At 30.9% G+C, this 25,404-nt stretch overlaps 1 protein-coding gene across 2 annotated transcripts; it reads right to left on the reverse strand.

Moving 5' to 3' along the window:
* Positions 1–402: 402 nt before the first annotated feature.
* Positions 403–25,267, reverse strand: LOC105833898 (piwi-like protein Ago3). Of its 2 annotated transcripts, XM_036283393.1 has the most exons (13): positions 25,119–25,267; positions 22,868–23,031; positions 11,716–12,067; positions 11,479–11,646; positions 9,143–9,341; positions 8,746–9,059; positions 8,370–8,637; positions 7,920–8,270; positions 7,575–7,825; positions 5,958–6,108; positions 5,667–5,867; positions 5,391–5,582; positions 403–5,298 (listed from the first exon to the last, which is right to left on the reverse strand). In XM_036283393.1, exons 3-13 carry the CDS (start codon positions 12,045–12,047, stop codon positions 4,969–4,971), a joined length of 2,757 nt encoding a protein of 918 aa, XP_036139286.1. In that variant the 5' UTR covers positions 12,048–12,067; positions 22,868–23,031; positions 25,119–25,267; the 3' UTR covers positions 403–4,968. The 2 variants fall into 2 exon arrangements, with proteins under 2 accessions (XP_036139286.1, XP_036139287.1); XM_036283394.1 differs by lacking the exon at positions 22,868–23,031 and having other exon boundaries at positions 25,119–25,261.
* Positions 25,268–25,404: the final 137 nt, after the last annotated feature.

Here is a 25,404-nt window from a genome sequence, read left to right on the forward strand (position 1 = left end):
GTCACGTCCGCCCCCCGGATGTGAGGTCGGAATCCGACCGGAATGACGAATCTTCGGGCTTCCTTCCTCAATCACCCCGCGTTTCGTTAGACGCGCGCGCACGCATGCACGCACGCGGCGAGACCTGGGTAGTCCCGGTACTTACCAGGAGTATTCCGTACGCGCGCGATAAACAACACGTCAACCGTGATCGCGATTGCGCGCGAACGGGCTAGCAGCCGTCACCGTCGTCGTCGATCCTCGACGCGTACACACACACACACACACACGCTCTCTCACACCACACACACACACACACATATACACTCTTACTTTCTTGACGGTCGCGCGACGCGACGTAACGCAAAACTCTGGTTTCGACTCGTTGTGCCCCGCGATCGCCGGGATACGTGGCCGCCGGACGTGTGTACGTATGTTCAGCAAAAGGCGACGGGACTCTCGACGGTCACACGCGACACACGGCACGCACTCTCGCGCGCGCACACTCTCGACAGTCTCGATACCTCTTTCTTTCTGTCCTTTCCTTCTCCTTTCTCTCTCTCTCTTGTTCGCGGACCGCGCGCGAGTTCACGCCTAGCCAACCGAACAGACGATCGTGTCTATCTTGTAAAGGTCATGTGTACGGTGAGCTCCGCAGTTGTAAACAAGATGTACGCAGGCGCGCGCGCTCGAATGGCGGCGGCGGCTCCGATATACGCACGCTACGCGATTGTAAATAAGATCGGAGCGCGCGCGTACGTATGTGTGCATACGTGCGCGGTGCGTCTTGTTTATTACTACGTATGTACATACATACGCGCAAGAGCGCGACGACGACGCGGCGCAGTGGCGTAACTATCGTGTCAACGGACGGACTTCCGCAATGCGGAAGAGCCTCGCACAGATCGGATCACCAGGAGTCAACCACCGCGCGGCAAAGGGAAGTGGCGTCGCGTCGATCGGGATCGAACGACGGCACCGAAACTTCACGCGAAGCTCGTATTCTTAAATAAAGTCGTTTGCTTTCGGAAGGAACGTCAGATTTCATGAGGCCTAGTCGTACTTCATCACGGATGGAGATGTAGACCGACGATTTCAAACGCTGGGATCTCGATATATGTATTTCTTAATCCCCCCCCCCCCCCAAGTTGGAACGTTTTAAATCGCATGAAAAATTATAAAATAATACAAATAAACGGATGCATATGACGAGTAGAAAGTTTTTGTACAGGATTTTTTAAACTTTAATTTTAAAAAGTAAACATTTATCAAATTTATTTCAACACACATAATAGTATGTGACAATGTGCGTGTGTACTCGTTAAATTGCTAACTTCATACTCTCTAAAAAAATAATAAAGTTTTGAAAAACATCTGTATAAATACTTTTTACACTTGCTGTACACATATTTTTTATCCATAAATTGCAGTTGTACTAGTTGAAGTTTGCTGAAATTGGTTTCTTCGCTTTTATCTATCGGCCTTATGAGTCCGTCTATCTTAAAAAGGAAATGGAAAAAAAACAGCTTACATGACTAACGTGCGAAAGCCAATCTCACAAAAATTATCGTTATAAACCTTTCCGACAAGCGAGGTGATGCAAGAAAAGCTTGAAGTGGTCAAGTTCTTCCTTCAGTGGAATAAGAAATCTCATTTATTTCACTTTATTGTAAAATAAAATTATAAATTTTTCCAGATTAAAGTTTTACCGCAGTTTTAGAAATTTAATCTGTATAGATCAATTACAAATTTGCATACATGTATAACATTGAAATGTATATGGCAAATTAAACAATGCATAAGGATATCACAAGTCCTTCATTTTTATTAGCTGTATCTTGTATGTATTATAGTATATGTTAAAAATTCACTTCTTCTAACAAATGTAATGCTGAAGTGAATAAAAATTGTATAAGTTAAATACTATTATAATATACTATTATAAATACAATTACGTATTAAATTGTTAAAAAATCATTAATTTTATTTGTACTTTTTTTTTAATGGAACAGTTTGGCCTACATACTAAGAATCACTATCGGTCATTTGCTCTTTTTTATTCATAAAATAGTTTTCCAGATTGAATATTTTGAATCGTTACAATTGTTAACATCACTTTTAAAAACGGTTTTAAGATAACAATTTAATTTATTGACTATAAAAGAATAAAAGTATTATTAGCTCTTCATATAGGACCAATTGTTCCAATTTATTAGGAACTTTACTCGGCAGGTACCTATCATCTGTTATTTATTTAGAAAGAAAGTTAAAGATAGACTACGTTTACACGACACTCTGAATTAGGTTTAATAACATCTATACTTCTAGAGCTGGCCAATCATAACCATTCCATTCTTCTCAGGAATAATTGTAATTGGTCAGTTTTATAAATCCGGTGTTACTAAACCCAACGTGTAAACGTAGTCATAGACACATGTTTATCTAATAAATTAGTTTAAAACAACCAGTACTCATTAGGATATTGAATTTCTATCAAAATTTTTTTGCAGACAATTATCCCTATAAGCATATCTACTGTGGCTAATGTTGGCAACAAATTTTGTTGCCAAAAAGGCAGCAAATAAGAAACATATGTTGTCATTGCGAAGTATTACCAGATATTCGGCAAATATTTAGCAACATCTGTCAGCAGAATACATAACAAAATGAAACTTACGAGCAGATTTATTGAAAGTATTGATGACAGATTGACGACAAACACCAAAGTACAATGTCAGCAAATTGCCTGTAGAAATGCAACAGCATCTGTGCGTCAAAGTACGCGACAGATTAATACCAGAAACGCAGATCTATCGAAATGTCAAATTGGCAATAAAAAACGGGGCACCACCGATAGGCGACCTGACTCTCTCAAGAGTAAGATGTAGCCGACGCGCTACGTAAAGACCTCCCGCAGCATGACTGCGACAAAAATTAACTAACTTCGCTGCGCGTGCGGAGATTTCAGATGTAGCGAAGAATCGCCACATAGTACTTTTACAAGATGTATTTATTATTAATTAGATGTCACTCCATTTCGATTGACAGTATTTTCACTCTTTTGGACATTTCACTCTAGGAAATTTAGAAGGACATCGATTCTAAAGTAAAATCATGACTGTGAAAACCAAACTTAGGTTCAACAGATCTGTCGCCAATCTGTCGTCATTTCTGTGTACAGATCTGCTGGGTATTTGACGCAATTCTGCTGTAAATTTACGTTGCAACATCTGTTCTCAATTTGCTGCGTTTTTGTCATTGTACTGTTAGACAGATCTAGTGTTGCACCCAATTTGATACTAGGATTTGATGACAATATTTGTTTGCAATTTGGGAGCATTCGAGAACACAGTCGGCCATGGTTTTGGCAGCCTGATTCCACAAGAAATTGTTAGCAGTCTGCTAACAATTTGGCAGTAAATGGTTAGCAGAGTAAAAAATGATAGTTATACCGTTGTTATATGAGCAAATGAGTAATATGTATATCGCAATAAGAAATTATTTTCCGATATTTATTTTCAATGTTTTTTTTTGTCATTTAAAGCTTAAATTCTTAAAATTTTTTTTACGAGATTAGCAGCAGTAAATAAAATAAAGTTGAAAATGATAGAAAATGCATGTAAAAATCAATAAAGGACGCTATTTAAAAAAATAAACCATTGAATAGACTAATGTAAAATAACATACAAAGTAGTTATATCGAATAAGCGGAATCGTTTTTTCTTTAGATATATAAAATTTGTTAATACTACTTAATGGTAGACCGCAAACAATTTCGTAGAAATTTTGTAGAGTATTTTTTTTTTATAAAAATATACATTTTGACTATATTTAGAACATAATTACGTATCATCTTTTCAGTCGACAGATAATTATCTGTAATAGTCTAGTGCGTCATACATATACAAATATCTTTAAAGAAACAAAATAATGGTATTATTGACTATAATTAAATAAAATATAGTATTAAATATTACTTTTTTGTAAAAAAAATATTATACTTGTATCTGTTAAGCGTGAAAACAATGCAAGATCTTTATAAAATTAACTACATGTTAAAGATAGAGAATTGCGAGTTAAAGATTAGAATTCAGTTAAAACAAAAGAAATAAAACTTATCTCACTAGTTGAAATTGAATCTTCAATTCACAATTTTCAATAATCTCATACAAACTTTACATTTTTCCTATACAGAAATATGTTCACTGTGCAAACAAATTTAGAAAATTATACTCAAGACGTAATATTCACTTAAATTATAAAATATTATGATTATTAAATCATATATACGTTATGTATTGCCTGGAAAAAATGTAAAAATATTGAAAATATAATACTAAAATAATAAAGTAAATCAATCGCTCTTTTGCTAACACAGGCTTTCTAATATTTTATTTTGATATTGTCTTTTCTAATATAAAATAATTTTTCAAGATCTTGATAAGAAATCAAGGAGAAAACAAGAAATCTCGAACTTTTCTTAATACTACGTAAATTATAAGTAATATGAAAATTACACAAGAACAATTGGTCTTTCTACAACAAAAAAAAAAATAGATCTCGGATAACAAGATAAAATGCTATTTAAAAATAACCTTGCATTAATATTTACCTGAGTACTATAGGAACTATTACTTTCTAGGTTAATACAAATGCAAGTGTCTACTGCACTAACATAAAAAAAATTGTGTAAGAGACACATTCCAAGTGCTTTGTTTATTACACAGTATACTTGGTAGTAGTCTCATTTTTATATATGTAATTTTTGGTTTTCATACACTACGGTACATATTTTCATAAGTCATATCATGATCGACATTTGGCACCGATTTCTGAAGAAACATAATCGTTCTTATGATATTCAGTTCTTTCTCACAAAATATTTTGCTAATTATATTTATACTGCACTTTAGGAAAAAATAGAATAAGAAAAAGTAAAAAAATAGATAAGACATTGGAAAAGAGTGACATTGGATAATAGTGAAAATATTACAAATAGAATAAGGTATTTGAAAGAGATTGATGTGGTTCAGCCCCAATATTTTGCCCGACTAGGTATACAAGTTTGTGTGCATATTGACAAGGAGCAGGCACTCGAATCGTACCAGGCCAATTGTAGTACAAATGACAAAGTTTATATGTGAGTCGTTGCATGTGATCAGTCTCCATCTGAGACGAATCGTGAATAACGATATAATGAATGGGAGTTACTGTACCCTGTCGCACATTTTGCGGCACGAGGAAGAAATCATAATAATTGCGCCTTGTTATGCAAGAATCAACAACAGTTCCTGATGCAGGATTTTCTAAACCTCCTCTCTACGAATTAAAAATATTAATTCTCAATTTAAAACTTATCATTAACAGAACACATCTCATAATTATCACCTAAATTTTAGTGCAATACTCACCCCTTTGATAAATATTCGCGTATTAATACGTTTTTGAACAATGATCATACTGAGTCGTGGATTATAATTCGCTTCGATGCGTTTAAACGTAGCTATTAGTTGCTTTACTTCATATTTTTCAACATAATCCAAATCTCCGTCACCAACTCCATCACGATATATAATTATACGCTCTGGATTACATCCGTTATGCTAATAAAATAACATTATTACCATTTTAATAAATTAATTAAAAGGAAAACTCAACATTTAAAAAATACATAACGTATTAATTACCTTGTGATATGCATTAATAGCTGAAGTAAGGCACACTTGTAACATATCTACTAATTCTTGCTTAGAGGCTTGCATACAAATTCTACTATGCCATTTAGTCAATTGAGGATCTAAACTAGCAATAAATCCTGCAACACTTTTTCTTGAACCTGCTCCTACGCCGGAATGATAAACGTCTATACCACATATCATGCAGTTTTTCTATAATGAAACAATTTATCAAACAAAAGAAATGCATAAATAAAAGCAATGTAATAAATAAAATACAACTTTTGTACATAGATAACATACCAACGGCAGAGCGACAGTCCATAGTGCTCCTCCTAATTTACAATTGATTTGAAGCGCTATTTTCTCTGTCACACTTTTTAATTTAGCAGCATTACTAATTGTTTTTGATATAATAACCTGTGATGGTACAGGTTTCTGTACGCAGCACAGTCTGAAAATATATCAGTAAAACATATTTTTGTAGATCATACAATCAATTATTGTTCTATATAAAAGAAATAATTTTTGAAATATATAATGCTATACTCTAAGAGACATTTGATTCTTTTTAACCCTAGAACGGTATACCTTCTAGAACGATATATTTTCGACTTCAAACTTTTTACTGAGTTAAAAATGTATTCCATTCGTTCCCAGACGTACTGCATTGAACTAAAATTAATATTGTGCTACATGAATTTCATCTTTTCATGACGAAGACAATGGTGTAATCCGCAATAATATTAATTATCATTAAACGCGTGAAACATTTAAACAAAATAAGGTTCGAAAAAATTGCAAAAATGACTTCTTTTGAAAAATCTATCGTATCTTCGTCAATTTTTAACAATTTTTAAAAACCAAACAGTTTTGGAAAGATAAGATAGATCTAGAACCAAGATAAAATTTTAGACCTCGTTTAAAGAGTATAATTATTTTGACAAAAAAAAAGTTGAAAAAAATAGTTAAAAAAATTTTTTTAATAAGGACACAATCAATGTTTTTCATTTTGATATAAAATTGTAAAAAATGTTTCTTTTTTAAATACAGAATATATTATCAAAATAAAAAAATTATTTAAATATTTTTATGCAATAACACACACTCGCATAAGCGGCACTCGCCACATTGTATTGTTCTGTGGCTTTCACACACAGGAACGTTATATCAATCTTTCTACAGCGAGTGTGCGTTCGAATGAAATGTAAATATATAGGATCTAAACGGCGATTTTTTGTAAAAGTAATTGTAACAGCGGCATCGGCATCGGCTCGGATCTTGCGGCATCTTTGATCGGGCGACAAAGACGTGACGCTATCGAAAACAATCACGGTTTGCCCTTTGATAAAATACAAACAAAAAACAAAAAAAAACAAAAAAAAACAATATTTCATACACGGAGAAAATTTTATCGTAAAAAAGATTACAGTAAATAGTAAGCGCGGACCAAATAAGAAATTATACAAATTTTTACTGTTTTTGGTAAATTATCCTAGTATTTACACTATTATAATTCTCTGAAATTTCTTATGGTCTATGGCTGCTATCATACAGAATAATTTACAATAAAATTTTTTCCGGTATACACAAATGTTAGGTTAGGTTAGGTTAGGTTAGGTTGAGGTATATGCGTATCCCATTTTTACTTTATATTCGAACTATTCGGAAGTTAATAATGTTTTCTACGCCAGTTAGTATTTTTCTCAATTCTTAAAACTTTAAATAGATTTATGGTCGGTGCCCCGAGTCGATCCTTTTATCTGGTAAATTAGAAGATAAAATCAAATTTGCATTGGGCAACAAAATTACCTCGGTAAGCCATTCTAGGATTAATAATATACTTCTACAATAATTGTTATACAGTATATTCACTGTCCAAAAAAGACTAATAAGAGATCATTAAATTAAAAAAATTACTTTTTTATTGCAGAGTAGCGATCAGTGCGATTGGTCGTAAATACGATGACTATTAATTCGACATCATTGCTAATATTATTTTGAACTTCTCGTAGATAAGTGTCAGTTCTATCATCTCTTAAAACAATCTCTCGTGGGTCATTAATACGCATTTGGATCAATTTTGAAATATTTTTCAAAGTCTTCAAGAAATTAGATACGCAATCTTTGTTCCTTGCAACAAATACAATACTCCAATTATTTAAATTAGGCTGAAACACAAGCGATAACAAATGTTTTTACAAAATCATTCATCATATATCAATTTTTCAATTTCCAAGTAATTATTACATTCAATATACTTACCGTGCGTAACATGGGGTTTTTTACTGCAGCAGAGCTCCAGTCTGCAGGTCTGTCAGTCGAATAATATCTACTATCTTTTCCAAAAGTTATCGTTTCAGGCTCGAGACATCTTGCGGTAAATCGAACTATATCATGACTCAAACATAAACCCCATTCTGACAAAAGTTCCCGAGCTACAGCATTCTTTTCTACCTCTTCTATAAACCGCCTAATCACCTCTCGACGTTGGTTAGGTGACATTTTCGTAACTGTGCTCAAATCTTTCATAATATGATGATTATTACGAATGTTATCAGTGAGACCTGCTGCATAGCTCAATTCCGGCACCAGAAGAATTGTTCTTTCCTCTTTCTATTGTATTCAAATCGGTTTTGTGGCAATAACGAATTTCAAGTGACATAGTCAATAGTAATCAATAATAATATGCATGAATATCATAAAACCACAAACCTCGCCAGTTGATGTTCTCATTGTAGCACGATGCACTAAAAGCGGTTGCTTCAAATCTTCAATCTCGATATTCCAATTCGACTTATAATATTCAACCAAAGACATTGGCTGATCACCTTTACTGAATACAAAATTTGGTGTCTTATCCCACGCGATGTCATCTATACGATATGTCTTATTATTGTATCTCGTCAATACACTTGTACCAACTATTTCTTGAATTACAACATCTCTATAATTTTGTGGTGATGTTTGATAAATCGTTTTCCTGCAAAATAATCATATAAAATAAATTTAATTAACTTAATCACAAAACGTAAATTATTCAATTGTGATTTCATAATATAATCTCTGTTTAAAAATAAATTTATCTTACATTAAATCTCGTACAGTTTCTGTCCGCATCACCCGATGTTTGGCATCTAAACACAATTTTACACCACCTTCATATTCATTTACGGCAGTCACGTAACCAGGCCATACTTCTAATCGATGTTGATTGAAGACATGCGCGCAACTAGGGTTAAAATTTTGACGACCAATACGAACTAACTTAAGAGCACGCAGGATGCGATTAAACAAAACATTGAAAAATTGAACATTTTCACTTATAGATTGTTTCTTTCTGTAGATAATTGTCAAAGTCACTGTTGAACCATCCATTGGATGTTCTGATTTTAACGGAGTAATCTGAAAATTTGACAATTATGCATCAAATAAAGTTAAATACACATTGTACTAATAGTACTCTTTATCATAGAACTTATACTCACATCTTGTGACAATTTTTTGGGTAAATAAAGTACCATTCCATCAAATGTTTTCGTTCGCCCAAGAGTGTCAGAATGTTGGTTAAGTAGTTTGCGACGCAAACCTGTTGAATCTATATCCGGTGAAAATCTAACTTCATACTGAAATAAACCTTTTCCAGGTTCAATTGTCAGATCTATATAATTAGAGAACGTTTCTACTCTACAAAAAAAATAATCTGTGTTAATTGTTATTGTTAAATTATAACAATATATTCATCTTTTTTCTCGACATACATGTGCAGACTTGGAAAGTAACGTCGTTATCGTTACAATTACTTTTTCCACGACAAAAGAATAACAGCATTATCTTTATTTTATTAACGTTATGGTAATACAAATATAATTTTTAGACAACAAATACAATCGTTTTTTATTGTACTTTTATACACATATATACTATGTGTATGAAACGTACATAAGCGAGTTTTCAAAGAAGATAAGAATATATCACTATATTTCTCTAAAGTATAAAGCCCGGCGTAGCATAAATAGAAAATCTAGTATCATTTTGCCAGTTATACTTAAGATGTTAACAACATAGATAATTATACTTCAAAAAGAACTCATAATTTGGCAAAATATAACAAAAATTATAACGCTAATAAAATACTTTAAAAAATGTTTTTTTAATTTTGTTGGCACGATTTCATTTTTACATTATTAACCTTCCCAGTACATGTTTTTCTAAGGCCCGTTTCAACTAACCTAGATTAACTTTAATCTTGGTTTAAAACTTACTTATCTCATTCTAAGTTAAACCGAGATTAAAGTCAATCTACATTGATAGAAATGAGCTTAAGTGCGCATGTGAGTCTGTAACATCCGATATGTTTTTTTTCTATTTTAAAATATTTTTAAAAATTTTGAAAATATTTGTGAAACATCTGTCAATACCGTAGTCAAAAATTGTAAGTAAACATTGTTTATTAAGCATTTTCTTTTTAATAAATCTTGTAACAATTTTTCTCTAAAATTTCGTTTTTCGACAATAATAATTTAGCAGTAATAAATAATAAATAATAAGCAATAATAAATAGCAATTTATGAAAATCTTTTACGGAAACGTCGTATTGATTAAAAACATTTTTATAAATAATTAATAAAATTATTTATAAAAAGTCACGTGTAGGTTCGATCGACGCATCCGTATGAAATTTTACTCGCTTTACGTTTAGTGATAATACAGATCTTTTGTAGCTCTAGAGTCTCGATTTTTATTATCTACTTTTTTGAAAGGGAGCTAAAAAAACAAATTTGCTGGTTTTATTCAATTTTTTAATTACAAGCAAATGTTATTTTGTTTCAAATACTATAGATTTCCGTATGCACTCAAAGAATCAAAGCAAACAATCCAAATAGAAATTACATCACATTCTTGAAATATGTCTCCATTGTGTAATTTAATTATAACCGTCTACCAAAAATATTATTTGACAAAGATTTCCAATTCAAAAATTTTTAAATTTATAAAACTTTAATAATACAAAGAGAATATCCTGAAATTTCTTACACCATAAATAAATATAAAATTATGACATTGCAAAAATTACACATTGAGCAACGTAATGAATGTCAAATCTTGCAATTATAATTCTTTAAATAATCAATAAGTTTTCTAGTTAATATTTCGTTTAAAAAACTTAGTTAATTGGTAAATATGTAGTGATAAACAATTGTAAATATATAATAGTAAATAATAAAACAAATTTAAAAAGTAACTTTCAATGTTGCTTTAAAATAAATTCAACAGAATAAGGTCGGACTTTTGTGCATGAATGCAAAAGGCCATTATGCCCATGTTGCATACCGTATTTTTTGTTACGTTATTTGTCGTGCGTCGACGTGTGGTCTTTTCAGTGCCTTGGGTTCTCGCATTGACAAGTTAGCCAAGTTAGATTCGCAAAAGTAACAAAGCGTCGGTCAATTCTACAAGAGTTACCCTCTGCGTATCGTGAGATAATGCGCATGCAAATGCTAAAATGATCTAATGTACTGAAAAAGTCGTGCTGAAATATTTTTCACCACAATTACACCATCTATTGAAGGACAAAAATTGTGCAATAATGTTACAGTGTTAAAAATGGCGACTTTAACCACAAAAAGTAACACAAAAGGACCACTTTCGGCACACATATGACAAAAAATTAGTTTGTATATTAAGACATCCTCTTTTTATCAAAGTACCATAATTTTTTTGAATTATTAAGTTAAAAAAATTTCCCCAAGTTGATTTTTTCTTTAAGTAAATCGAGAATAGATGTCGCCTTTCTAAAAACTATAAACTGTAAATTATATACCTTGTTCCACTCTTGCCTTGTCGACATATTGGTGCAGTATCAACGACATCATCAGAAGACGGTAGATTGGATGTAGAAGGAGTATCATAAACAGAAATGTCAGCTAATTTTCCTAAAACTCCCTCAGAATCCTTTTCAATACTTTCTTGCGCGGATGTACTTGGTTTGCTAGAATTGAGAAAACTGTAAGTGTGCATTCATAGACATAATTCAAAGATTGCAAAACTTGCTACTTACCCGAGTTTCTTCACAAAACTTGCAAGAGTGCCTCGACCTAATCCTCCATGACCTAATCCTGTCGAAGAGTCTTTAGATTCTGATCCACTGCTACTCCTTGATTTCATCAAAGCAACAAATTGCGCACGTCCACGACCTCCACTAATACCTCCTGAGCTTGAACTCTGAGATAAATATCCCTCAGATGATCTTGATGTCAATTCAGTCGATGAAACACTAGGTGTCTCTACGGAATGACGAGACACTTGGCTACGTTCCATTTGTGCCTTTTGTTTCATCATTTCCAAGAGGAACGAACCACGTCCTTTCCCATTAGGGTTATTCGGATCCATTTTGTTGAAAGCAATGTGTTCTGCAATTTATAAAACATAAAATATTTATTTTCATTTAAGCAATCTAGTTTATTATTATTTAACACTTATATATTGATATATTAATATCTAAATATATGTAGAAATTCAATCATTTCACTTATAGCGTTTTTCAACTGCAGAGGGTTTGAAACCAATCCGATTAATGACTAATGACGTCACACGATACACAATTATGTAATTAAAATCTCAAATAGAGCACGTGAGATTAACGCTCACTTCAAGTTAGCTTCAAATCCATTAAAATTGAAAATGCTAACAGTATTTAAATGTTTCTAATTTTTATTTATTTATTAAATAGAAAATTTGGTATATCGGAATATTAATTTCTAAAAAATATAATAATTTGGCAACACTTAAAATATTTAAACATTTAAAGATAAAATTTTTATGTCCATTTTATTTCTCTTTGTAATTTTAAACAAATAATCATATTTTCAAATAAATTATAATTACATATAAAAATAAAGTTAAGATTGCCCATTTCGATCTGCAAAGGACTTTGGTGCTGAATATAATTTTGCTATTAATAAAAGCTAATAAAATTTTCTATTAAATTGTAATTAATTGTAATAATGTCCATGTTGTGCTGGTTCCATTTGAAGATGCGCTATTTGCATGATTATCATCTCAAACTATTCGAGACTTTTTGACGTTGTAAAATCAATGATGTCATTGATAAAATAAAAAACCGTCATCAACAATATATGACGCTATATTTTTCAAAATAGGACAGGAAATAAAAGAAACGGAAAAATTATAAAATATATTAAAATTCATTGCTATAAACAATTTATACAAAATTATTATACTGTAATAAATAAATAATTAAAAAATGTTAAAAATAAAAAATATTTCGTTGTTATCTAAAATGTGACTTAAATTCCTTATTTTTCCATTTAACCACTATGTTCTGTACATAGTTTTGTAATCTTTTTGGAATTTTCGTTTGATACGTTATTTCCGTAATTACTAAATGTGTCCAAATTTTTTTCACTATTAAATAATGTAGACTATTAATTTAAGATAAGATTTGCTACTTTTTTTAGTTATTCATATTTGTATCAAATATTGGGCCATATTAAAACAACAATTTTACTCAAAATATCGTTTAGGCAACTTAAAAACGGATGCGTCTTATAGTTTCTCCAAATGCGTTTGTAAGCCTTTTGCTGCAATTATAATACGCTGAAATCTAAGCTAATTAGAAACTTATCAAGGATAGAATATTCATACATAGTACAGATTGTGTGCTACACGTTCGTGCAAAGTGTCTTTTGTGTGTGTGTGTGTCGCTTTCTTTTTTTTTCCAAGATAAAACTTCAAATGTTTTCTTTTATTTTTTTTTCGAAGACAATATAAATAAGTACTTGTAATATACTACCAATAGACTCTTCGTGCTTGTATCTGTCAATCACTATTCGTCATATTTTTTCTGGCCAAAAATCAAAATATATGTAGTCCTTTGCTCCCCCCCCCCCTCTCTTCACGTTTTCTCGATATAAAAGTTCCTTTGTTATATGTATAGTTATATAATAATTTAAATAAAGCTCCATAAAAAAGTTATTACCTTTTTCTTTATTTGTATTTTTATTTTCATTCCCTTTGATTAAATCAAATGAGAAAAGTAGTATCGTAAAAACAAAAAAGTTTTGTTATAGCTATTAAAAAAGTTCTAATTAATTCAAGTTTTTAATTACTTAATTTAATTCTTTATTTAATTCAACTTTTAATTCAATTTCTTATAAAATTAGATATCTATAAAAAGCAAAAAGTTGATGAATAAAAATGATACAAAAACTGCAGGTAAAATGCTGAATGTGTTGTAAACAAATCCTCTTTATTTCTTTTTCGCTGTCTCAGCAAAAACAGAGACCTTCGTTATAATACTCACGATGAATCATGACAGAAATATTATGTGTCCAATATTCTCCTTGCCACATTGAAGCTTTAACCTTTTCACATATATCGTGTTAGATAGTAAAAATTCGGATAAAGCATGTCTGAGATTCTTTCTTCGGTATATGTAAATTAATAAATAATAAATCTTATCTATCTTTCAATATTCAATACATTTACAATAAAATTATACACATTTGTTTGCTAAATTCAAAACAATTAAAAAATAAAGATATTAAAAAACAATCAATTTTGGTCTTCAAAAAAGTAAAAGAAATATGTGTTTTTTGTAGAAGTTAAAAATGTCCTAAATACGATAACATTATTAAAAGATCATAAGGTTTAGACAACACCTTGAAAATTGAGCAAAACATAGTGTGTAGAATCTATAAAAACTCAGATGATACACACCTTGGCATTATAATTTTTATTGTGTAACTTAATTTTGTTTGACCATTAGATGGCACATTTCCAAAAAAATATGTAAAAAGCACATATGTATATCTCACTGTCTTTTAATGCGTGCTGTTAATGACACTATTGTATATTTTATTGTAAAAAAATTACTAAATAAAGCTAACAGATATTTTAAGGTTCAATAGATTTTATTTAAAAAAATGTACTAAGAGATGGCACCACAAGTTCGTTTTTTCACATTTTAATGACTTATTGGGAACGCAGTTTGCGTAAGGTATCCCACACCTCGTGTGTCCTCTAAGAGTTAAATTGTTTACAATTCAGTTAAGATTATCATAAGTTGAACAATTAATATCATGACATTGAATTGATACAAAAAAACCATTTTGATATAGATTTCTTAATTAGTTTTCTCTGTTCAGATTTATTATTAAAATAAATAGTACAGCAACTTTTAACCTATTTTGATGTACCACATCAAACAAGTCATTCGAACCTATTTCTTCTACACTACTGAATTTTCTGCTTCATACATGCGCAAACACGAAAAAGAGCGTGCAGTGTCTATTAACACTGTTCGTCGCACATGAGTAGCGTGAGTGGAGATAGCAATACAGTAACAATATGGTTGCGTTCGGAAACATCACCCAAATACTTTTACGTATCATTGTATCCTTGTTCGTTTAATGTGAAACAAGGATAAAATAATATCCTAGGATGCTTAGGTAACGTTTCCGAACGCAACTCGTACGTCGTTCGTTTTGTCTTTTGTTTTTATACCCTCCTCTGGCGATCTGTTTGAGAAAGACGTATTCGTGCAGACCTCGTACGAAATTGTAATGTTATAGTTAATAAGTTTATTTCTTAAAATTAGTTTCGAAAAAGTTAAAAAAAATTCTTGATAAAGACAACATTTCTATTTTGAAAGAAATTCAAAATGGGAAAAATTGCAAAATAATATTTTAAAAACATAATATTCAAAAACATTACTTTTTCCAATTAAAAAATTCTTTTATAACATTTTCTAAAAGTACATTTTATAAATATTTGGTTAAAATATACAGCCAAAATTCTCAAATTTACAATTATAGCATGCATAAAAATAATAAGCTAACACAAACTAGTTAATCCCTATACTGTTAATTTTCTTTTTTCAATGTATTTTATTTTCGTATATTTGAAGCGTTCCAAAGATATATTTTATAATTCTAGAATCGATTTATACAAAGCTTACAAAAATAATTGTTATCTATGTTATAAAAAAACTTAAACATTTTTCTTAGAACAATATTATCAAAACTTCTCAGTACCCAAAATTTCTCAAAATCCACTAAACCGAATAACTTGAAATTACGAGGAATTAATCTACATTAAATTTCGAGGTTCCTCTCGAAAGGATTTCTTTTAATTAAACTTATTTATAGGATAAATACTGATAGAGCCAGAGCAGGTTGTTGTTTGCTTATGTCGTATATTTGATTCTGTTATCGTGTATTTAATATTACCGCAGTTTCCTTCTCCACAACATTTCTGTCATTGCATAGACTGTGGGTCTATGGCTGCGTTCCGATATTCACTGCCAGTACTGAAATTCTACAGTGTATGTGACGTAAACCATAGATTTTCAGTACTTATTACTGGCAGTACTTATTTCAGTACTTATTACTCAGTACTTATACCGATATTACTGGCAGTGAATATCGGAACGCAGCCTATGTTTAACCGCAATAACAGAAATGTTGTGTATATATATATACATATATATATACACGATTATTGTGTAAATCTTTAAAATTTTCGAGATTAAGATAACGATTCTTTTCTTCAACAATCAATATTCAAAAAACGTTTGCCATTTTGTCCAAAATTAAAATAAAAAAAACTGACTCAACAATACATCATTCTTTTATATTTTAAGAATTAATCAGTTTTTGTATCAATTGATTATCATAAAAATTATATTTGGTCAAAGATGTTAATTTTAAAGATATCTAAGTCTGATTATTCATTATTTTGTATTATATGTCTATAAAAATTATATTCTAATATTCTATGTATGTACTTTCAGATATAAAGATATTTTATTTCATAAATAATAAAGATTCATTGAAAAGTCATTGTTAAGAAAATAGCTGTTATTACAAAAGAAATATCAAGACCAATACGGATAATCTAACGAACTACGCATTCGAGTAATCTTTTGTCTGCCACGTATTGTGTAAGGAAATCGCGAGATAGGGGAAAGTGATTTTATAATTTCAGGATCTCGTAATTTTATCTCAAGTATTTATTGTTGTATCTGCTACAGCCAAATCCGTCGCGCAAACCCGCGAAGCGTCATTTATCGGGCGTCTCCGAGCACGTGTCTTTTCCGAGCGTCTCTCATTTCTCCCTCGTCCGCGCCACTCGTCCGTATTCGTCCCTAAAAGTGAAAAAATGTTGCTAGGTGCATCGTAACCCTCGCGTCACTCGCTTCCCTTTCCCTGACATTCTTCTCGATATTACGTCATACTCCCACGAGTGCCCTAGTATGGCCTTTGGGAAGGGATACCCCTGATTTTCTAGAATCTCGAAGTCTTTCTACAAGCGTGTGCAAGTTCGAACATGAATAATTGCAACCGGCTGCGTTTCTGAAACATTTGTCTCAGTCTAACAAAAGACATTCCCATACGTAGGCACAAAATCCCTTGCAGGCCCTCCCATTGGTTTGTCTACTGGCGACAGTACGTCGCTTACGTCAATGCACGCGATATCCTTTTAACCAATTAACTATTCAGAAAAGCGACGAAAATCTGAGTGTTGAGTGGAAACAGCGGTCACGACGGAAAATTAAACGATCTTTCAGTATAGTCTTGCAGATACGATTTTACCATTCGGTAAAATCGGACGCTTCGATTAGTTTTCTCAAACTCTGACGCATCAGTCTTACGGTTACCTCGCTAAAATCAGTTCGCGGCTATTTCTCCCTCAAGTTCAGATAAATCAAATTATCCTTAGAATTCGAATGCGTAGTTCGTCAGGTCATCTGAATTAGTCTCGATATTTCTTTTGTAATAACTGCTATTTTCTTAACAGTCATAAGTGTTATTTTTTTTTACTATTCAAAAATAATGTACGCCCAATAATATTTATGTATTCATAAATGTTCAAATTTGATTATTTAAGATAGATGATAAATATTTCTTTCTTTGTTTTTAATTTATAAATATAATAAGTTTATACATGTATGTCAAACACATATTTTTATGTCAACAAGATATCGTTTGTATACAACAGCTTTAATGTGCATAAGTGCATTTAATCAAGTTCAATTACATCTTTGCATAAAAAGACCATCATTATTAAATCATTATTAAATCAAGGTTAAAAATATATTACCTATAATCTATTACCGTTTTACTATTAGTGACTTATTCTTTAATAACAAACTAAAAACAATGTAACTCTTTTCTTTTTTCTAAAAGAACATGTAGGATTTTATAGGTGTTTAAGAAGGACATTTTCCTATTTAAATCTCCCAGAAAAAACATCTTATAATTAAAAATATATTGATTTACTTAAACAAACTAAATCGTTTTTAAAATAAAGAGTGACCTCAAAAACAGGCCCAAAATTGCCTATTTCGTTACCCTTGATTCGGACTTAAATTTGGTGTTAAATAATAATTTATCCTGAAACATTAATCCTCTAAGATTTTCAAATTGTGCCCATATTTTATTGCCGAGATTTTAAAGTTCAAAGTTGCGATTACGCATCAACTGAGGGTAGACTATTTTAACCCTAGATTGGCTTACCGAGATAATTTTGTTGCTCAACAAATTTTATTTCATCTCCTAATTTAGCAGATAAAGGGATCGACTCGGCACCGACCATAATTCTATTTAAAATCTTAAAAATCGAGAAAGACACTAGCCGGCGCCGAAACGTTATTAACTTCCGAGCAGTACGAATATAAAGTAAAAATGAGGTACGCATATACTTTAACCTAACGTTTGTGTATGTATTTGTTCGGATACCAAAAAAAATTTTATAGTAAAAATTATTCTGTATGATAGTAGCCATGGACCATAAGAAAAAGAATTTCAAAGAATTATACCATGAATAATGTAAATACTATGGTAATTTAATAAAAACATAGTAAAAATCTTCATAATTCCTTACTTGGTCCACGCTTACGATTTACTATAATCATTTCTACAATAAAATTTTCTCCGTGTACGGAATAGTGCTTTTTCCATGTTTATATTTTTTCAAAAGGTAAACCGTGATTGTTTTCGGCGGCTTCGCGACTTTATCACTCGATCGAAGATGCCGTAAGATCTATAGCCGATGCCGACGCCGCAAGATCTGTCAGCCGATGGCCGATGCTGCTGCTGTTACAATTACATTTACAAAAAATCGCCGCTTAGACGGTACATGTTTACATTTCGTTCGGACGGGCACTCGCTGTAGAAAGATTGATACGACGTTCCCGTGTGTGAAAACCACAGGACACAATACAGCGTGGCGAGTGTCGCTTGGAATCAGGAAAATATTTTAATAATTTTTTATACTTTAATAATATATTCTATATTTAAAAAAGAAACATTTTTTTCAATTTTATAGCAAAATGAAAAAGATTGTCTTTATTAATTTTTTTTCAACCATCATTTTTTCCGACTTTTATTTTGTCAAAATAATTGTACTTTTTAAACGATACCTAAAATCCATTTTATTCCGATTCTAAATATATCTTTTACCTTTCCAAAACTGTTTGATTTTCTAAAATTCGTTAAAAATTGACAAAAATACGAGATTAAAAAAAATCATTTTTGCGTTTTTTTTTTTCAAATATTATTTATTATTTTGTTTAAATTAATGTTTCACATGTTTAATGATAATTAATATTATTACGGATTACACCATCATCTTCGTCATAAAAAGACGAAGAAATTCATGTAAATCATAATATTGATTTCAGTTCATCTGTTCAATGCAGCACGTTTGGGAACGAATAAGGTACATTTTTAACCCGATAAAACGTTTAAAGTCGAAAAAATATATATATACAGATCTAGGGTTAATCTTTCCACATAAATTACTCGGAGGCTATGACAAAAAATATTTCAGGCAAAAGTTGTAGGTCTGATAAAGATTCACGCTATAGTCAGTCATCCTAATGGGACCATAACCTTTCTACGTCCAAGCTATTGTTCCTTGGTAACGCTAAGAGTAGAAAACAATGCGTACATTCATTCACCATAAAGTCTCTGAGGACAAAAATAAGGATTTCTATTTAAAAAATCAACTTACCCTCTAAATAACCTCGACATTTGTCTCGCCAAGGTCAAAGCAAGATCACCGTTGGTCCTTTACCAGACCTATAATTTTTACGTTAAACATTTTTCGCTATCAACCATAATCTCCAAATTTGCGTGGAAAGATTAAAATAGTCTACTCTCAATCGATGCGTAATCGTAATTTTGATCCTTTATATCTCAGCAATAAAATATGGGCTCAATTAAAAAATCTTAGAAAACTAATGTCTTATGATGAATTATTTAATTAAACATTTAACACCAAATTTAAATCCGAATTTAAGGGTGACAAAATAGGCGATTTTTTGGGGTCATTATTTTAATTTTAAGTAAAAAAGATAATTTCGGGATTCTTTTTACACAATACAATCTTATCAAAAACATAGCAACACCAACTAACTAAAAAAAATAATTTAAACTTTCCTAAACTAATTTTTTTTTAATTTTTACTAATGCATACTTACATATAGGTTGAGGTCAAGTTGACATTACAAATGCTTCAAAACATTTGTAGCATGAAGTCAACTGTAGCTGCAGTTCATTATATTGAATTTGTGGCGTTGCCATGCGTTCAAAGTAAATGACGGTTATACTTTATACGAGTAAAGATTTTCAGACTTAACACTTTAGATTAATTTTTTAGTCAAAATAATCGACAATTTTACTTTCTTTTCTTATATTTACTTTTTAAATTATTCAAAGAATATATTCGAAAGTTTTTATGAGAGATCTCAAGTATAAAAGTTAAAGAAACATGTATTTTCAAGCATCTGTGTCTCATATATATTAATAACCTGTATTTAATTAATTTTTTCTCATTAAAATGATCGGTAAGCAACTTTCAAATTTTGAAAAATAAATACTAGTTTGAACAATAGAGGAAAGAAAGTTATGGCTTAGATGTAAGGTTACAGAATTAATGATATATCGTATACTTTGTGTTGAATTTTGGGCAGAACCATCTAAATTACTTCTTTATATATTGCTTAAACGTTGTAACACGGCCACTATCATAAGTGTTTATTGTGTTATTATAAAAATTGCATTTCAATATTGTAGGTAGCCAAAAGTTTTGTAGATGTATTCTTTACATCATTAAAAGAAATATTAATCTTTTAACTTTAGCAACTTGGAAACCTTGAATAATTTTTAAATGACAATTGAATTTAATGCTTGCCATAATGCGTACATGCATTCGACATGTAAAGTTATATTTAAGATTATAGATCACTTGCGAGTATCGTGAGTCTGAGTCCCCATAATTCCTTCAAACATAATTTGGTTATATTTTTTACTTATAAAATTGTATAAAATTCAGGTGTATAAAATTCAGGGTTGGAAACTAACGAGTTACTTGTAACGAAGTTACAGTTACAGTTACTTTTCTTGGTAACTAATAACTTAACTTCGTTACTTTTCTCCAGCTGTAACTGTAACTTAACGCAGTTACATTTTTTTTGGTAACTAATAACTATTTTGATAGTTACTTTAATAGTTTTTTTTTTTTAACATGCGCTAAAATGTTTAATCAACAATCGGAAAAAGTCGAAGAAAAAGTCTATACAAGAGGAATTGTATCGATTCTTAAAATTAAATAATTACAGTATTAATATGCTAAATAATTACACTGCAATTAAGAAACTTTTTATTAAATATAACACAGACATTCCGAGTTCTGCATCTGTGGAATATAGCATCGGCTCTATAATGACGCCACAAAGAGGTCATCTTAATGATGATATATTTGAATATCAAGTTCTATAGAATTAATAAAAATTTTTATAAAAATTTTGTAACAAAAAAAAATATGAATCAATGTATGACAGTCAATGTATTGTTATATTTCATTTAATTCTAATAACAGTAATATATGTATAATTTATACTTTACAAAATTCTCATTTAGTGTACGTAAAATAACTTAAAGCACAAGATTAAGTATATATAATATAACAGTTACAAAAGTATAAAATGTAAGATTCTTATTTCTTATATTTAAAATAATGTATAATTATTTAAGAAAAAAGTAACTAAAAAGTAACGACTCGTTATTTTTTTAGTAACTGTAACTGCAACGAGTTATTTTTCAAAATTAATAACTTGTAACTGTAATTAGTTACTTTTTCAATGAAAAAACTGTAACTGTAACTAGTTACTTTTACAAAGTAACTTTTTCAACCCTAAAATTAATGCTACACTAGAAGTAGTATAACATTCATCAAATACAACAAAAGATGTATACATTAATTAGTACAATATAACTAAATGCAGTGAGTGCAGTACATTTGGAGAAAAGGCATCAATCAAATGCATTGCATTATAAACATTTGCACACAGTATAATGCAAGCAACCGAATTCGCTAAAAGTAACATTAAAAAATGAAATACCGGAAACAAACTTTTTCATTGAGAGGAGTCGATGTTTTTTGATCAAATATTTTGATATAACTTTGGGTGTGTACCTATATATATTAAGATTTGAAATGTTTGTTGTATCTTAATCTTACATTAATCCTAATCCTACACACTATCAAATAATTCAGTATTTTACACAAAGGGTATAATATATTCCAGCCTCTATCTTTAAATTGTTATTACTCGTATATTATCAAACATTTTGGCTCAAAAAAACGTTTTAATTCTTCAAACTTCCAAAAATAATATCCAAGTTATTTTGGGGCAATTTAAATTTTATAATAATGAAAAAAAATCATAAAGCTAAGCAAAAAACTAAGTCTAAAATTAAAACCAAAAACCAGTGGGGTTTATTCTACCCCAGGTGTAGAATTAGATTTAAGATAAAAATTTTTAGAACATTTATACAATTTGCAAACACATAGTTTTCAACAACACATTTAAGAAGTTTTACGATGAATCTTGTAAGATTAGATATTGTATTATATACACGCTGTATATATTGCATTTCATTTAACTATTAGTGTTTTCGACCAGCCTGAGTTAATTGCTCTGGGAACAATTAATGACATCATAAGGCCATCACAGCCATTCTTCTGAAGAATGGAACTGTGATTGGCCAGTTTTAGAGGAAAAAAATCTGAGCCGAGTTAATCCAGCTTCAGTCAAAAACGCCATATGACAAAATGTGCTCAAGTATGTTAAACTGTCAATTTTAGTCTCCTAAAAGAAAAACCATAGTGTAGAAATGTACCTTTAGTCAGAGAGGCTGTCACGTGTCACTGTCCCTAGCGAGAAATCAGGCAAAAAGATTACACCAGGACTCGAACCTAAGACTCTCTGCTTACCCCAAGTAACTACTCTTCAAATGACCTATCCAGACCCACACTCCAATACTCTCACTTGCCTACTTTTATTCTGTGAAATAAAGTACATTTTCTTATTAATCAAATAAAATAATATTTTGTTAAGTTATTAATAATTTTGAAAGTTATAAATAAAATAGCAAGCGGCACATAGATTAGAAAAATTGAAACGCTTAATCTAATTCAGTATTTATTATCAGATGTTTTAAGAAGAATGTTTACAAGTATATAAATCATTATCATAACTCTCTTCATTATTATTCTACTGTCTATTCATTTGTATCGATTTGCACACATAACTGTGAGATAAAATTCAAAATGAATAATACGATTCTATTAAGTTAGTACGTCATTAAACTTTGTCACACATATTGCTTCATTTGCAATCTTGGAAATGTTTCAAAAATAAAAAAAAAATTGAACCGTAACCAAAGACATTCATCGACAAAAAACTTAGTTTACACTGTTAAATTGGTTGGTACAAAGTTGATACGGATTAAACGCTTAATACATTTCTGTTTACACTAATCTATATTAATGAGGTTAGGTTAGGTTCAGTTTTTAAATTCAGATGAACCTTTTGCACATTTTCATTTTTTAATCCAAATTTAAACGAATTTAACCTAAATAAGCAGTGATATATATATATTGGAAGCGAACTAAGCTTGGACTAACTGTTTATAGTGTGTTATAATATTTTAATAGACATATCAAATGCTCAGATTAAACTAGATCAAAGTTTTGTTTGTAAGCAGTGCAATGCGCGCTGCGACAATACGCAATATAAGAGACAAAAAAGGCCAACAAAAATAAGCTTAAACAACATGAAAAACACAAATTAAGAAAAGAAGTTTATTGTAACTTAGAATTATTGATTTGATGTAATGTATAAAAATAGTTTATTATAAAAAAGTTAAAATTTAAAATTGTTTTTCTCGAAATTTCTCGATGTTTCTTTCTTCACGTACGGGACAAATTTCTTAGAAATCAGAGTCAACTTCATTGACTATGAACACATAAAATATTTAATATAATTACATTTTCATATAAAAATTAATTTTTTAATCAAATCTGTATAAAAATTAGATGTCAATTAAGTTACAATTATTTTGAAATCTTAGATTTTCAGTAGTGGCAATGAATTTAGGAACGTAGCTTTCGTGCCATGTAATCTTTTTCAAACATTTGATTGGTCAATGCCTGTGCGGTTATCAGAAGTCTGTTCAATCGCAATCTAATTCTAAAATTCCACCATGCTTCAAAAATCGGTAAAACAAAATCAAGGCCAAAATTCATAGTCGAATCTTATTTTAAGACCATCTTAAGTAATGTCTTAAGATGCTAATACGATTAGCATGTGTCTATCTTCATTTCTTTTCTTAAATAAATAAAGACAAACATATATTTATCTGATAGGTAAGTTTACCAAGAAGTTGGAACAACCGACCCTATGAGATTTGTTTTTTATTCCTGCACTGCTGTACTAGTGCAATAAGTTAGAATGAGAAAAAATATATTTATCTTATTCTAACTTATTGCACCAGTGCAGAAATAAAAAACAAACCTATGAATACGATCCAAGCCAAGTTTGTTCTTGGTTGCTACATTAGACATAAACTGCACCTGCACTTAAAATTGATTTGTTGCTTTTCCAAACATCAAATATACATTTTCCTTTCATTTTAAATATAAGTGTAGACTAATTTGATAGATTAATGATATGCATATGCAATGCTTTAATTATTACCGCGTATAAGGATGAATGCACGCGTCGTCGAATTTTGCCCAAAGTTAAAGATCAATCAGCGTTTGCTGTTAAACGTGAACGATGGATAAATACCGCGTAAACGTAATGTGCACGAGTGATGCGACGACGAATGGAATATCTAATCCTTAATTTAAAAAAAGGGCAGACCTGACCGTAACGAATTAACAAAATTGAATAATCCCGTAATAATCCGGCGTGAAAAATCTTAAAAATCATTGATCGTGTTACGGGATGGCAAAAATCGGTGAAAAAGAGTTCGAGGTATGAGACATAAAAAAAAATTCTATAAAGAATATGGTGGATCATGTTAACCTCGCACCCGACTTTGCGAGAAACATCGACGCACCAAGTGCCGAACGATCGCTACTTACGTTCTCCGTTTTTCGTTATTTAGTATTCGAGTCCCAATGTATCTTTCCTTCTTGTGTACCCTCTCTGTTCGTCGGCGATCGATCCAGGATGAGGACGTAGGAACGCATCACAGTACACTCGACTGTGGAACTCGACCGACTGTGATCGTGGTACGAAACGAGAATTACGGGAGATTCATTCCCCTTCGACCGTTCAACGAGCGAACGCGGCAAGAGGCGAGCAGCCAATCGTTTCTCGCTACGTATTAGCGCCATCTGCAACACGATTGGGCGATTGGCCACCGCG

Source organism: Monomorium pharaonis, chromosome 2 (genome assembly GCF_013373865.1).
Source record: "Monomorium pharaonis isolate MP-MQ-018 chromosome 2, ASM1337386v2, whole genome shotgun sequence".
NCBI lineage: Eukaryota > Metazoa > Arthropoda > Insecta > Hymenoptera > Formicidae > Monomorium > Monomorium pharaonis.

Coding starts and splice junctions, on each gene's coding strand:
- LOC105833898 (XM_036283393.1), bottom strand. CDS start 12,047: ATGGATCCGAATAACCCTAATGGGAAAGGACGTGGTTCGTTCCTCTTG. Junction 6,109..7,574: donor CGCTACTCTGCAATAAAAAA/GTAATTTTTTTA, acceptor ATATATTTTCAG/ACTGTGCTGCGTACAGAAAC. Junction 5,868..5,957: donor GGACTGTCGCTCTGCCGTTG/GTATGTTATCTA, acceptor GTTTCATTATAG/AAAAACTGCATGATATGTGG.